The sequence below is a fragment of the Acipenser ruthenus genome, chromosome 6 (genome assembly GCF_902713425.1).
Source record: "Acipenser ruthenus chromosome 6, fAciRut3.2 maternal haplotype, whole genome shotgun sequence".
In the NCBI taxonomy this organism is placed as follows: Eukaryota; Metazoa; Chordata; class Actinopteri; order Acipenseriformes; family Acipenseridae; genus Acipenser; species Acipenser ruthenus.
In genome coordinates, this window is record NC_081194.1 from 22139162 (window position 1) to 22156440 (window position 17279).

General features: G+C 35.3%; 1 protein-coding gene across 6 annotated transcripts in view; it reads right to left on the reverse strand.

Moving 5' to 3' along the window:
- Window positions 1-16014, reverse strand: part of adgrg6 (adhesion G protein-coupled receptor G6) — a 51911-nt gene extending 35897 nt beyond the window's left edge. For 5 of the 6 annotated variants that reach the window (XM_059025235.1, XM_059025233.1, XM_059025234.1 and 2 more), the window contains exons 1-4: window positions 15716-16014; window positions 14109-14206; window positions 3544-3891; window positions 163-768 (exon numbers count right to left, since the gene is read on the reverse strand). In XM_059025235.1, the coding sequence (XP_058881218.1) occupies window positions 163-768; window positions 3544-3891; window positions 14109-14205 (1051 nt within the window). In that variant the 5' untranslated portion in view covers window position 14206; window positions 15716-16014. The remainder of the gene's footprint in view (window positions 1-162; window positions 769-3543; window positions 3892-14108; window positions 14207-15715) is intronic. The other variant, XM_059025237.1, reaches the window with a different exon arrangement.
- Between the last annotated feature and the right edge of the window lie 1265 nt (window positions 16015-17279).

The following is a 17279-nucleotide window of genomic DNA, read 5'->3' on the forward strand; positions in this document are numbered from 1 at the left end:
TAGATGTAGCAGTTTTTCAGGATGCCTGATGTTTTAACTACAAGGGTTGTGCAACTGCACACCAGTGATCACACCTAAACAAGTTGTACTTCAAAATTGTGTAGGTGTGGACCAGCTTTACAATCTTTTTTTTTTTTTTTTGCTGGTAATGTGTACACTTACCACAGCTCAGGTTTTCATCTGTCGTTAAATAAGAAGCTGCGATATTCCAGAAATCACTTTTCCAATCTATGACGTCACCTTTTTCATCACAGGTAAGAGCTAAAAGCACGTCTGTACTCATGGCTGATTTCCAAAGACGGAAGTTGTAAATGTCTCCAGTAAAAGAATCATGGTTTCTGTGACTAGTGCCAAGTGAAAACACCCCATTGCTAGGAATCACTTTATATTTAGATGCTGGGCATTCAACATCTTCATAATTATTTCCAGTAGATATAGCTATATAACCTGTTGTGCCATCCCATGTGAGACAAAACAGCTGCATATCCTTGGAGAATAACACAATGTCTGGTACTGCATCACTCAGGTCACAATTAGCGCCAAGCACAGTTAAGGCAATGGTTGACTCTGACTTTCCAAAAGTAAGCACTTCTGTGGAGGAAGCATCTTTATATGAAAAGAGAGTCCAGTTTTCTTTGCTGTTGATAGATTTGGTTGCTTCAAAGCAGACAGTAAACTGTTCAAGATTTGGAATGGTTACACTTGTTGCAGTTGACACATATTCTTTTTTATTAAGCGTTAACTTCTGATTCCTCAGGGACACTGCAACTGTACAAACACAAAATGAAGAAGTTAGATCATTATAAATATGTGATTTACTGCATCTTAGAGGTGCACATATACTCTGCCATGTAATTGCCTTAAGTTGTAAGGTATTCATTGAATGGAAAACAATGTGTTAAACAAAGTGCTGCCTCGGTTGCCCTAGTTTACACACTTATTGTAGACCAATCATGTAATACCTTCTGACAATAAACATCTTAAAGGAAAATACTGCATTTGCAATAATAAATTGTAGAAACACAACTGCAAAACTTGATAACCCACAAGGTAAATCACTAACAAATTCAACAGGGAATTGGGATTTATTTAAAAAAATAATAATACAATACCTGCGATTTCTGGATATCTTCATTTTTTTTAACCAGTAAACTCTACAACGCACCACTACCAGTATGCATTGTTTAACAATTGTAATAATCTGAACAGTTTTACCACAAATTGGTTAATAGTCTTCAATTTTGGGAACTCATTTGTTTAAAGACTGTGTGTGATTTGCATTCAACTGACTGACATGAATATACTTAAATGTAAATATCTCCTTGACATTTAAACATTAAACAATACCATTGGGATTGAAAGAGAACTGGAAACACTGGACTAACAACTGTATCACTTCAGAGCATGTTACCTCCTGTAGGTTTAGGAAATATAAGCAGAATAAATTACATTCAGAATGAGCTTAGAGATGATGCATTATGAATAAGGAAGCTGGTAAACAGACGATACTCAAAGAGAGTACTGCAAATCATATGTACATGCATAAGGATGGACCCACAAATAAATAGTAATGGATAACATGTGGTGTACCACAGCTCTTGTTCACTAAAACAGTAGCTTTGTAAAAGCTGACATTTGCCCAGCTAGTTGGAATACAAGCTTCACTTCTACCTTCACTCTAACTGAAATGATAATATTCATATACTGCAGCAGTCTGTTTCACATTCTCTACAGTTTGGGAATTCTCGTCAGTCCTCTTAGTTTGTTTTATAAACCTTCCACATTGTCAGGGAGTCTCCATGGCAATATCAAAAGGAAAAGTATAGAGTACAGTATTCAATCAATCCTATGTTAAAGACCTCCTGTATTAACTGGGTTTCCTGTTTAATTGTGTTGTTGAATTTCTTTCTGTTGAAAACGAAAAATACTGAACAGACCTATAACAGTCAAGTAGGAATTTGAAGAAGAGATGGTACTTTCAACCTTGATATAGTTCATTAAAATTGCTGAATTATTATCTGTATTAGATTTTCTTCTTTTCGGAAATGAGAAAAGATAGATAAACACAGTAGCAGTCTGGTTTACTGCAACACTCATGAGAAGAACAGGGGACTATGTATACCAGTCAAAATATCCTTGCTTTAATATTTTCGTACAAACTGAATCTTCTGTGTAAGCAACCTTGTTTTTAACCCTCCGTCAGCAGCCAAATAATTGAGCTCACATGGAAGGTGGAAAGGGGTGCAAATACAACATAAATAAATGCGGTTAACTTATAGTTTAAAAAATAAGAATGACACAAAACAGGTTGAAATTATTATTGAAACTGTTCTGTATTGAATAAACTCTGCTTTGAAATGCTAAGCATTTTTTAATTATATATATATATTTTTTAATTTTTTTAAAGTGCTACCGACGGTAAATGCCTGAACATTGTATTTTGCCATTCAGAGATTCAAACAGCACAGTGGTGACAGACAGATTAGTATTACATGACTCAATGGCTGCGTTGCAAAACCAAAAGGTGTTACTCCATCTCAGCCCTTGCTTCAGCTGCTAAGCCTTATTTTAGTTACACAGTATGCTGGTATCTCTGACCAAGAGATCATGTGTTAGGGAAAATTAATTATAGAACATGCCAAAATACAGAAATTTCATATCAAACCCATAAGTTCCCAAAAGCAGTTATTCCACAGAATATGTATGTCATTGTGCATTTTTTTCTTCAGTATGAAATGTGCTTATTCACAGTAATTACCAGGAAGATGACACATTTGGACTGAACTCAAATTCAGACATATGGACTGAACTCAAATTCAGACTTTGGCAGCATCAACAATGCTAGTCTTTGGTGGTTCTTCTGTCAGTGTTACAGATGAAAAAAGCAATTCAAGATGTTGACCATGTAAGAGTTCCCATATTTCTCAAAAATGGAGTAGCATTTTTTTCTCAGAAAATAACACAAATAAAACAAAAAAACACACAAACTTATGTTTTTGCAATGAATTGACCATTATATTTAAGATGGTTAACATTGAAATATTCTCAAAACCACTGTATGTCCATGCAAATGATTCTTATAAAGCTTTCATTATTTTTACTAGGTAAACTTCATCCACACTAATTCAAAAGCTTAGTAAGAAAGGTTATTCTTCAGACATGTTCAGACTTGCAGTTTGCATTGTACTTAATTAGAACTACTCCTAAACAGGTTCCTAAACCTAGTTAATGTCTGAATTCTGGGGAAAATATTTTGCAACACCCAATTACACAAAAGACCTATATTTAAAAGACACACCTACTCTCATGCTACTTGCCCAACATGCTCAAATACCATGCCTGGATTCACTTTTAATTTAATTGCCTGGCATACATGTTACTGACGATTATTAACCTGGGACCCTGCCTTATAGTTTGACTGTGGTAACAACTGTAACAAAAAAAGCCAATAAAAAAATAAACAAAAACATAAAGTAACAACAAAGAATAAAAAAAAAGAAATAATAAGAAGGAAACGAAAAGGTTACCCCTTTCTCAACATACCTTGCTTGTAGCTGATTTTGAAGCCTTTCTTTTGGACGCTAAAGTCTGTTGTAAAGGACACGTTCATTACATTTCCAGTGGAGTTCAGTGTTAAACCATTGGCTGTTATACCACAAAACCTGACATCATCTTTTCCACTGCTTACAGTGACATGGTCATAGATACACTGAGGTGCTTCTTCTATTTCAAAGTCAAGAAATGTTATCTGTATGATATATCCTGCTGGGGCCTGAAGGGTCCACTTGCAAGCCTGGCTGTTGGGATACTCGCTTGGGTAGCACGGTGAAGTAAAGACTCCGTTTGAAGAGGTGAGAACTTTCCTGCAGTCAACCCGACAACCCAGTACAGCTAAACCAAAACAGGGACATGTCAATTTTAAACTGATATTGAATTAGGATAAGGGAGAGAACAGGGACCTAGAGTTGGAGATTTCAGCACAAAGCCATGCAGTCAGTAGAGCTTAAGTTTACAGGACAGACACAGAAAGAGAGTAAAAGCTTTATATATATATATATATATATATATATATATATATATATATATATATATATATATATATATATATATACACACACACACAAACACAGTAGAAAGAATCAACAACTAGAGCCTTTCAAGCATTTTATGTGTCAGTAAAGTGTATTGTGAGGAAAATCCTTGTTTTTAATTAGCTTAACATTGGAACACTGTGTTTCATATACTTTCATGTACAGTAACTAGAGCTGTGCAAATACTTGGATTTTCAGCCCAAACTGTAACCTAAAATAACTCTCAGTTGAAGAAACAACAACTTTTGGCTTTGTTGTACTGGTATACACGTTCTGCTTTATTCAAAAACTGGAGGTTTAATCAGTGAAAATAAATAAAACAAGATTTAGAGGAAGAACAACTGACAACTCTATCTGACTGACAGACACAAATCCTTTAATAAAACAAATACTTCAAAATGACTGGTTATAATCAGTGAACGATAATGAGAAACCATCATCAACAGCTGATTACTAACATGTATTTACATACTGTATAAAGACCAGCACATCATTAAGACCTCTCCCTACAAGTACTGTTTAATTTGAAGAAAACAAAGTCTCTATAGTGATCTACATTAGTATCATGTAAGTAAAAGCAAAACATTTAATGTCATATTATGATTTTATGGTACAGTTGTTTAACTGGATTTGGTTTCATATCAATACCATGTAACATAAATCAAACTGAAGCTAATGCACTACCTTGTACTAGTTGTAATGTTGCAGTATCAACAGTGAAGCTGTCCAGTTCCAAATTGTTAAGACGTAATATACAAAGATTCTACTAAGCATTGGAGAAATGGAATAACTTCTTGTAACAAAATATCTATGAAAAGTTAGAATTTCGGTAAGCAGTTCTAAGGATATAGACTAGGAGAGGCAGAACAGGTCATTTGTTAACAAAAACAAAAGGTGGCAGGATTTTAAATAAGAATGGCCCAACTAAATGGATAGATGATTTCTATAATGAAACAAAAATTAAGTCTGACAAATGGTTGCTAGGTGGTACAACAAATGTGGCTGCAGAAAAATGCAGGGTGTTTTTTTGTTATGGCAAAATAGAAGAAATTTGCATTTGTTATGGAGAAGAAAGTTGCCTTTTGTGTAGTGTCAGAGAAAGAATGATCAGCAAAGTGTTGTGGTGGAGTTTAAACAGAACTATGATGCCAGTTACAGTGCCGTGAAAAAGTATTTGCCCTGTTTGATTTTCTGCATTTTTGCACATTTTTCACATTGTATTTGGACAGATTTCTTTGTGGGTTGTAGTAGTATATAGAGGGAGTCTGAGAGAAAAAATGACACCAAAGTTTGGTGCTTCTTTCATTTGTTTGGTGTGCAAGGTAATCAAACATGCAATCTTCAGGTGAGAAAAAGTTACTGCCCCCCCCCCCCTAGATAACTCAACCCAATTAAAGGGATAATTAGGGTCAGCTGTTTGAGTACTTTATATATATATAAAAATCTGAATAACTTTGGCCCTTACCATCAGAGTGAAGTTGTCAGCACACAGGTTCTAGAGGCACATCATGCCACGAACAAAAGAAATTCCTGAAGACCTCCGGAAAAAAGTTGTTGATGTCTATCAGTCTAAGGCTTTGGGGCTCCACCAGTCAGAGCCATATTGTCCAAATGGAGAAAGTTTGGGACAGTAGTGAATCTTCCCAGGAGTGGCCGTCCTGCCAAAATCTCTCCAAGAGCAAGGCGTAAAATCATCCAGGAAGTCACAAAGAACCCTAGAACAACATCCAGGGATCTGCAGGCCTCTCTCGCCTCGGCTAATGTCAGTGTTCATGACTCCACCATCAGAAAGACACTGGGCAAAAATGGGATTCATGGCAGAGTAGCAAGGCGGAAACCATTGCTCACGAAGAAGAACATGAATGCTCGTCTCAAGTTTGCCAAAAAGCACCTGAATGATCCTCAAGAGTTCTGGAACAATGTTCTATGGACAGATGAGTCAAAAGTGGAACTTTTTGGCCGACATGGGCCCTGTTATGTCTGGCGAAAACCAAACACTGCATTCCACAGTAAGAACCTCATACCAACGGTCAAGCATGGTGGTGGTAGTGTCATGGTTTGGGGATGCTTTGCTGCATCAGGACCTGGAAGCCTTGCCATCATTGAAGGAACCATGAATTCTGCTCTGTATCAGAGAATTCTACAGGAGAATGTCAGGCCATCCGTCTGTGAGCTGAAGCTGAAGCGCAGCTGGGTCATGCAGCAAGACAATGATCCAAAACACACAAGCAAGTCTACATCAGAATGGTTGAAGAACAAGAAATGTAAAGTTTTGGAATGGCCTAGTTAAAGTCCAGACCTAAACCCCATTGAGATGTTGTGGCAGGACCTGAAACGAGCAGTTCATGCTCGAAAACCCACAAAAGTTGAAGCAGTTCTGCATGGAGGAGTGGGCCAAAACTCCTCCATGGCGCTGTGAGAGACTAATCAATAACTTCAGGAAGCCTTTGGTTGCAGTTATTGCTGCTAAAGGTGTCGTAACCAGTTATTGAGTCTAAGGGGGCGATTACTTTTTCACACAGGGGCATTGCGTGTTGCATAACTTTCTTTAATAAATAAATTAAATATGTATCACATTTTTGTGTTATTTGTTCACTCAGTGTCCCTTTTATCTAATATTAGGTTTTGGTTGAAAATGGGCCTATCGACTTTTTTTTCTTTCTTGAAGGACAATTAGAACAAATATTTGTGAAAATTCTCTGGCCACTGACAGGCACAAAAATTGTCCTTCGTCTAAACAAATGATAAATCGGGAAGTCGGTAAAACGTTACATTAGGTGTCTATAATTACATTGTAATTGCTGTGCATACAAAAGTATAGTAAATAAACCACAACACACACATTCATTGTTATAACAAAGGACATTAGCAACTGCCTAACATTTTTATTTTGTAATAAAAAAATTCAGTAGCATTGTACAGTAACTAGGGCTGCCAGTTCAGTTCGGTGAAGTAAGCGAATATCTTCGAACTTCTGGTGTTCCAGTATTGCAGACATTTTCTAACTCTGCCCCTTGTGCTCACTTTTGGTTTGCATTCATCATCATTTTTTTTATTTTTTTTATAAAGCAATCCTTTCTTTTTTAGTGGTTCACATAGCACCACTGTAGGCAGCCTTCTATAATATAATACATTCTAGAGTCTTTCTTTTTTTTTATGAAGCACAGATACAACATCTATATTCATTGTGAATATAACTAAATAAAAATAAAACTCTGAATATAACTAAATAAAAATTAAAAGATATAAAAAATATATAAAAGATATTTGGCCTAAAAAAGAACATTTAAAGAAAAAAATATGAAAGCTCAGATATTCTCATGGTACTCATGGGAACTAATCAGTTCCTGGCAAAACAGTATAAAAAAATAAAATAAAAATAAAAGATTTTAAACAGAACTGTTTTCCTGGTTGCAGCTGAAGTGTGCCAGTAGAAACAAGCTGCCTGGTATCACTCACAAATACATAATGTACAGTACCTTACATTTATTTAGATATTGAGGGTAGTGTCCACGCTGTGATTTGGTCTTTTCCTCGGCTTGTTATTTCAGTTGGGATTATTATAATAGCACTGAGATATGTGTACTACACTAGGCATAATGAGTTAATGTCTCATTACATTTTAAAACCTCCATCAATGTTTTCTTCAGGTTCCAGTGGAAACACAAATGGAAACTTGGCAACACAGGGATCTTAGGGTCATTCAACATGATCCACTCTCTGTACGTTCTATTTTAGTTGTGTACAGTCAGCACTCACACATCCGACCCTATAAAATGTTGACTTCAGTGACAGTTAAACGAGTCTGATGCATATCTGATTATTTCATCTGATTTGACGTGTATGTAGGTGAGCACATTGTAACCTGCCCCCCACCACCCAAACAACCCCCCGCTATGCACACACACACACACACACACATTTCATAAGGAAAGAAAAAATCTGACTTGGGTTTGAGGAACTGTACAGGGAGACGTTGATTATTTCATTGAAATTTCTTAGCGCACGAGTTGGGGGAATAACACAGCAGTAAAAGACAAAAACCTGTCAGTTTTTTCAGAGAACACAAAAAAGATATAATGTCAAAAACACTGAAAGGAAATGGACTGTGTAGCTGAAAGGACTGTGTTTTAAAATAAGTAGGCTTCCATTTAGATGTACTGTAGTTGGTTTTGTTGGTACAGTACTATATTTTCAACAGAAGTAGTATTTTAATTCAGAAAGATATGATTCTAAAAATATCACTTGCCAAAAGAGATGACTGGGCACGTGAACTGTAATACAGTACATACTTTTAAATCTGGTAGGTATTGTAGCAGTATGTAAAATTCCCCAGTAACGAAAATGTTACCCATGCACAGAACTGTTTAGGTCGGTTTAGGTGTGTCCTCGGCTCATCACACACCAGCGACCCCTGTAGTCTGGCCAGGGCGCCTGCAGGCTTGCCTGTAAGCTGCCCAGAGCTGCATTGTCCTCCGACGCTGTAGTTGGGCCTGCAGTGTGTAAAAGAAGCAGTTGGCTGACGGCACACGCTTTGGAGGACAGCGTGTGTTCGTCTTCGCTGCTACCGAGTCAGCGCGGGGGGTGTAAGCAGTGAGCTGAGCCGAAAGAAAATAATTGGCTATTGGGGAGAAAATGATAAAAACAATTGGCGACTACTAAAATTAAAACAAACAAAAAAAAAGCAACTAAAGATCACAGATTTAAAAAAAAATGCATCACAGTATCTACAACTGTTTAATGTTTAACTTTTACATTAGCGTGCCTTGTCTCGTTCGCTTTGTTTTTGGAGGAAGCGCTGTGTAACTGCAGTGCACAATAAAGACTGACTGATTTGCCATGCCAGAAAAAAAGAAAACGCAGGCTGTGACGGTTATACAAGACAATTGTAAAATTGAAGAAATGGACTTTGTATCAGAAAACTGGTGATGGAGTCAGAAATCGCGTGTGACGGGTAAGTGCATTAATTTGTTACATATATATAATGTGGATTGATTTTATTCTTAATACAAGGGCGGTAAAACGCGACTGACGTGTATCTGAGTGTTGTATATCCAAGTGCTGACTGTTGTAACAATTTACAGGAATACAATTGAATGATTTTGCATTATGATTACGGTTGTGAAATACAGATGCAGTACTACTCACTATTTAAAGAATAAGCACAAGTTGAGAGGTGTTGGTAAAAAAAAAAAACAATAATAATAATAACAATAATAATAATAATAATAATAATAATAATAATAATAATAATAATAATACTATGTAACACCATTTTTGTTCCTGGGTAGTAAGTGTTATTTCCTAATTGCTTATGCCTCAAAAGTATAGAAAATGGCTATTATTCCCCACAAACTTTGCTTTTGTGACCAGGACAGTGATATTTTGAAATTTACCTATTTCCAATGAGAAAACGGGCGAATTTGTGTCTTTTCGTTCACATAAAGTCAGAAAAAAACAACATATGAATCCAAATTAACATGTATTTATATTAAAGTAATACAAAAATGACTACAAAAGATTTAGAAGTGAGTAGTTTTTCGAGATTTACGATTATACTGTAAATCACTTTCACGAATCAGCCCCCAAATGTAGTCTCCCATCATGTTCTCGTTATACTGTCCTTGGTAGCGGCGTTCGAAGTCCAGTATATCCTGGTGGAAGGGCTCGCCTTGCTCCTCCGAGTACGCTCCCATGTTCTCCTTGAATTTATCAAGATGAGCATCAAGGATATGGACTCGTAGTTCTTCACCAGAGTCTCAACCAGCTCCACATAGTTTTCAGCCTTATGATTGCCCAGGAAGCCCCGAACCACTGCGACAAAGCTGTTCCAAGGCGCTTTCTCCTTACTAGTGAGCTTCTTGGGGAATTCATTGCACTCCAGGATCTTCTTTATCTGTGGTCCAACGAAGACACCGGCTTTGACCTTTGCCTCAGACAGCTTAGGGAAGAAGTCTTGAAGGTACTTGAAGGCTGCCGACTCCTTATCTAGAGCTCTGACAAATTGTTTCATAAGGCCCAATTTGATGTGCAGTGGTGGCATCAGCACCTTCCGGGGGTCCACCAGTGGCTCCCACTTGACGTTGTTCCTCCCCACAGAGAACTCGGTCCGCTGTGGCCAGTCCCGCCTGTGGTAGTGCGCCTTGATGTCCCTGCTGTCCCAAAGGCAAAGATAGCAGGGAAACTTGGTAAAACTGCCTTGGAGACCCATCAGGAATGCCACCATTTTGAAGTCTCCTATGACCTTGATGCCATCTCAGAAAAATGCAGATATGTATCCACTTAGGCAGCTGGAACTAAACTGAACTGGTGGGCTTAAGGGCCCTGTATTTATACTACTATTTATATTACTGGAAAGTTCTAGAAAGTTCTAGAAGTTACTCCAAGTTTACTCAGCACTGAATCTATCTGGAATGTTCTGGAAAATAGGTAAATTTCAAAATATCACTGTCCTGGTCACGAAAGCAAAGTTTGTGGGGAATAATAGCCATTTTCTATACTTTTGAGGCATAAGCAATTAGGAAATTACACTTACTACCCAGGTAACAAAAAAAATAAATAAATATGTTACACGGTGTAATAACTGTAACTGATATGTACAGATGTTAACCATTCATTTTTTTTTCCTACCAGACAATGACAAAGGGCAAATAGGAGAAGAATGGCACTCAAGTCATAAAGGACAATGCAATGGACTGCAATGGGGAAACGGTAAATGTGTCGGTGAGAGTCACACAAATGCAGAAAAAAATTCTGTAAGATATTTGACCCTGTAGACCATTGACCTTTTATCCACCCTTCTTGACAGCCTGCCAACAATTTATACACCTTAGCTGGCGAGTGGCAATATGGCAAACCTACTTACCATTATTACGTAACTGGTAATAAACACAGTATGGATGGGTTGGCCGACAAAAAGCTACCTTTTTAAACACTGGTGAACTGAAGGAGGGGCTCAATACAATCTGTTCAATTCATGTACTTGCTTTATGGGCTGAGTTGGGTAAGTAATGTTTACTGTAATGATATTTCTTTTGTCAATAACGAGGTAGTATTTTTAATCTGAGTAATAATATTGAAGTTATTTTCCGCAAAAAAGAAACAAGTCGTCTTGTTACTCGATGCGCCAGACTGCTCTAATGTTGGTGCCTCAGCACCAATGACGCGATCTCTTCAGGGATGTCTCATGACAACAATAAGCCATGGGTCTTTCTGAGCCTTGTCAGAGGCAATCAAATCTAGGATAAAAAAGGTGTATCCATACATGCCAATTTTGATGATACACAGGAAACATGGCTACCACCACGTATTTGGAAGTTTAATAGGACAAGATGGAGAGGAGGCTTACTTGACTGTATGTAACGCTTCTTTATTTGTTTGCTTGTAATGCAAAAAGTCAGGAAATATACAGTGTATATGCACTATATATGCTAAAAATAATATGTATTTGTACTATAAAAATTGTAGAAACCTGTTTGACACATTTAATAAATGAATTACCAAACGTATACTGTACCGATAGTTAAAAAGTAAACAATAGTCACAACAACTGTTTCACAGGACAAGACAAGAGAAATATAACAAGTAATATAACAAGTAATATAAAGTGCTACTTTTTTATTAAGTAATACATAAGCACGTGACATTATTTTAGTGAGTAGCGAGTAATAAGTTACTTTTTCAGTAACGTGACCAACTCTGTTTATGGGTTACTGTATAACCTCCAGAGATATCATTTTTCAATGGAAAATAAATATACATTATGCCCTACAATTAGAAAACAAACTTGTGTATTTTATCAATTTAACAGCACTTTTTGAAGTTGTATATAATCTTCTATTCTCGAATAGAAATTAGACAAACTAACCAAAATATTGCTTCACTTGGTTTCTGATAAGTTTTACATGATGATCTTTTCTTTTGGACTGAAAACTGGACTTGTTTAATTGGCAATGATGGATTTTGAGCAAATTTTGTGAAAAGACATATTTGTACTCAACTAAGCATCTGTCATGGTTAAAATATATGTACAATACTAAAAGGGTATATTACACATTATTTGACAAACATTTTGTCTTCATCGATGTCTTCATTTGGTTTAAAACTTTGGATGATTCAAACTTTAAAACTGATAAAACACAACAACAACAACAACAACAACAACAACATAGTTCCTAAACTGATACATAATCACTGTTTTTTTTTTTTATAAACAGCTGATGGATGAACAATGCATAATTTCCACAATGTATGGCATAACTAAAATGTCCCAGATATGATGATATAAATGGCCACATGCGAGAATGTGGTTAGATGCACTTGCGCAAGGCGTAACAGTTGATGCTTTATTTAACTATAAATTGATGAATAATACTCTTTGTATGCATTGTTGGTTACTGTAACTAGAGAAGTGTATCTCAAAGGTAGAAAGGCCAAATAAAATGATTACTTTACATTTTGTTGTTTGTAATTGCAAAGGCCCTCATCCTACTGTCACTGATTGGCTATAAATCTTAACAAATGTTTCTCATTGGCTGAGACACTTGCCTTTCGGACATTTAGATTCTACACCTGTTTACACCAAAACTCTGATAGAATGCATACAAACTTCATTGCACAATTGAATTGGAATCACCTAAATGAACCAGGGCCCAAAGCTACCTTTTTAACACGACTGAAATGTACACCCCTTTTTATTTCAAGTACCTACTCAGTTTTCCAAAACAGTTTTGGAGTGTTTGACTGGGTTAGGCATGCCACTTTTATAGAAGGAGTACAGTAGATGATGCTCAATAATAAAAACATTTGAAATACTATGACTAGCATACTTAAAGACCAGTGACTGGTCAATCAATGTTGCATTTTGACTGACTGTGCTACAAAATGCAGTATGTGCTGACTAGGAAAGCCTTGAAAGGTAAGTTTACAGTCTTGTCTGCTACTTTCATTTGATATACAAGGCCAAGAAGAATAACATATTTATCCCTATCAAGTCCTTGAGATAAGGTTTTACGTGGTAAGGAAAATAATTCTATTAATTATTTGTCCCTAAACATGACAAATGTGCAGTTATTGGATTCAAGTGACTTTTTCTATTATCTCAAGCTATAATTTGTAGCTATTGACAGAATTCTGGTGCAAGGTTCCATTTTCCCATTCCAGAAAATGCTACCCCACTAACTCAGATATCCAAGCCTACAAGAACGCCAATGTACACACTTCACTATAGGAGCCTGAATGGATATATCACCCAAGCCTTACAATTTGACAATAACAAAACCAAGTATACACAGGTTCAGGATGGCGGTTTTAATCTTTGTAATTTGACACTGAGGAAAACATGTTGCTGAGATTGTCTTTAATTTGTACAGCAATCCTAATAATTCATAGAGATGAACAGTCATTACTCTTGATATGGTGACATATTTGAACAGTACGCCTTTATTGTTAATATTAGCTCTATTTTCCCTAGGGGATATAGTACATTCAGAAATGCAATAATAGTTCTATTAACCATTTTTCATTCCTTCATCCTGAATTTCTAGAAGGTCATTTGGCTTTGTTACATCCACTGACAACTATTAAATATTGTTCTGTGAACACTGAGTCAACTGAAATAATTAGCACATCTTCCTGTCTTCATAAAATACCCTCATATTACTGTATCCGGACAGAAAATATCTAGAAACAAGGTTCACTATGTCTTTTCCTGCAATACTCTAACTTCATGACACAAAGGCAATTAAAATGAGAAGATAAGCAAATATGCATGAGCAGATGAGCAAATAAGCGTTGATGCAGGTGAAAGAAAACAAATGTTAGAGAAAAAGAAAGAAAACATGAATGCTACAATCATAAGTATTTAAAAAAAAAAATCAGAAATAACAAAAAAAGCATTATAGGTAAATAATGTTTAAAATATTTATATAAAAAAAGCTATTTATATAATTACTTTTATAAATTGTTTGTGTTGTTGTTTTTGTTGCTTATAGAAATACCATACAATAATGTGCTTACCTGTATGCTGTACACACATTAACAAAACCAGTAGATAGAAAACATTTTGAAACTTCCATCTCAAATGACTGCACCATAAACCACTGGTGTGGGACATCCTAAAATCACAAATGTACAGTAAATCAGTTTTGAAGTTCAGGCAATAAGAGACAACTGAATTGTAGTAAGATAACATATTTTGACCTTGTACAGAATCTACAGAATCTATACTACCTTGCCAACTTGTATTCCAATTATATGTCTATGTTAAGAAAATAACAGTTTAAGAAAACTTTAAAAAGGCTTTGTACTTTTGTTTACAAAATCATACATTCTGCTGCCAAAACACTGTCCGATTAAGATGTAATGGTTGAACAGAATAAAAAAAAACCCACTAATGATTTAAATCACCCGATTAAGTCAAATTGAGACATTCAAGTGAAGTGTTTACTGCTTAATTGTAGACTAAACTATGGTCCTCGATTACATACACGCACACACACATATATATAGTACTAAGAAAATTAGTGTTTTCTTATTTTAATACACTTTACAAACTCCTTGACATGAATACAAATATTGAGAAGTGATAATGTATTTAATTACAATTTACTTCAAGACACGTGCAAAAATCAAGACACATGTTCCATTTAATGTCACACTGTCCTGAAATGAGTTTTACAAAGGTACCCTCTTGGTCCAATTCGCAATGTCATGCCCAACCAGTGTTTCCTAAACTCACTAAAAAGACTCCCGTTTACGGAAACATCTCTATACAAGAGGTCCTATATATTTCTGAAAATAGTCAGTTGAAATATAAAGCACCACTTTAAATCAAGAATGAATGTGGGCAACCACGTAGCGTACACACAATGTAATTAAAGTACAGTTGCTGCTCATCTAAATTAACATTACAGATTCTAAATGAGAAGCATCCGATTACCAGAAAACGTGGGAATGCCCCTCAAAAAACTTTAAAAACTAATTTTAACTGTGGGCTAAATAACATACAGTACTACACATAACACATACATACACTTAAGAGAAAATTAAATAGGCCTACACATATATGAAGCAGTTTAGAAACCAATTATTTAAGACACACGCCAAATATACAACTATGGCCAAAAGTTTAGCATCACCTAGAATTTTAAGATATATATATATATATATATATATATATATATATATATATATATATATATATATATATATATATATATAATTTACATATATTACTTAACATCGTGTAACCAAAGAAATTACAAAATTATATCGTTAAAGTACTGGAAGCCATAATATTATTAGTACAGTATTTTATGCTAGATTTCGAAATATCGCATTTTTTCAATTGTTGTCAGTTTTTCTTTAAGTGTGGTAAACTACAAAGCGGTATGTAATTCAATACGTTAATGTAACATTATTTATGAAACAAAATTAGTTAATTCTAGGGTGATGCAAAACTTTTGACAATAGCTGTACTTTGTTTAGCTGATGTGTACGTTTACTTAATTATAAGAAAAAAAAAGGAAGACAGATTATCACATGAAGAACATACAAACAATAAAATCAAAGAAAAATAATAAAAAAGATAAAAATCAAAAGAAAACAAAAGGATTTGAACTTACTTTCTCTATTGTTGCACTGCACGCTGTCTTTTGAGAAACATTCTTTCAGTTCTCTGCCAAGCCCAAGCAGATTTTTCAGCCTTCAAAAACGCTGGAAACTTTTTAAGTGTCGACTACAGAAACTACGTTTTTAAAACTTTGTGGGATTTCTTTCTTGTAAACCAAGTCTTTCAGTGGGCATGAAGCCAGCCCGTGGAAAAAAAAAACCCGTGATAAATGAGCACACCTTTATTCTTTTTTGTTGCGGACCTGCTCTTCTGATTCACTTGGATGCTTGAAACTGGTACAGAACGTAATTACAATACAATCGTCTCTTCAGTTACACAGCTGAAGGCAGTACTCCTTCTGGAGCCCCACCCTACAATAACATCAGAAGAAATCCCAGGAGGGTAGTAAATGACATCAGATTCCAAGAAAATAAATGCTGAAAAATGAAGAACTTTCATTATTAGTAGCAGTATTATTAGTAGTATTCGTAGTAGTAGTAGTAGTTTTATTTTTAAAGATGTATTATAAAATGCTGTATTGAGAAAACAAAACAAAACAGTTTTCCATTGAGGCTTGCGTTTGACATTGATTTGTATGTACAAAATAGCAAAAAGGGAGGCATAAAAATACATATCAATATTAAACAGTATCTATTTTTTTAATTTCAAGATTATTCATAGTAGTATATTACAACATAATTTTTTCTTGTTATGTAAAAAAACCCCACTAAAAACTAAAATCTCAATTTCACTGAAGTTTAGAAACCCCACACAACCATCTTAAATTGAAAAGTAAAATATATAATTAATTGGTATCCGTTTTCCACATTATTAAAGTTACTATTACTAAGAAGACTGAGAAGATGAAGAAGGAATTAATTGCACATATTTCTAATTAATATGTTTTCCGTTATTCAAAACATTATTTAAATAAATGAATTAAAGCTTATACATAAGTCCCATTATTGACCACTGAGGCAAAATATCAAGATTGACTATGTGGTGTTTCCCTTGTTTTACTTACTGTAAAGTACCTGCTATATAAGCATTCATTATTTAGTTTAAACACAATACTTGAAGCTACAGTTAAAACAAAAACTATATATATATATACAATTTGCCAAGCATAGTAAATACACAAGAAAAAAATGACAAATTCAGAAAAAATCCCCTCATTGTGACCAGTTTTACCTAAAAGCCACCAACGGTGAGACAGTTCAGAAGATCTCCCTTTATTGGTTGTTGTGGATTCAACTGTGTTTTTAAAGGTTGGTAACATTTACAATTTTGGGTAAATCTGTTGAAAACACCCTCCTGCCAGACCTCAAAACTACAGCACCCATGCGTTTGTAGGATTGGCAACACAGCTTTAAAATGTTCCATTACCTTGTAGATTGTCCAAGCTTTTGTTCAGTATGCCTAGCTTTTAACTTAGTAATGAGAGGCATGATTTGGTTTAGATACAGATACAGTATTAGGACACCAAGTGAAAACCGACCATTAAACTTGCTGCAATGTTGTTTGATAATTATGGCTTCAGCTGTGTCAAAGTGAAATTAAAGCCTTTGAAACATAAA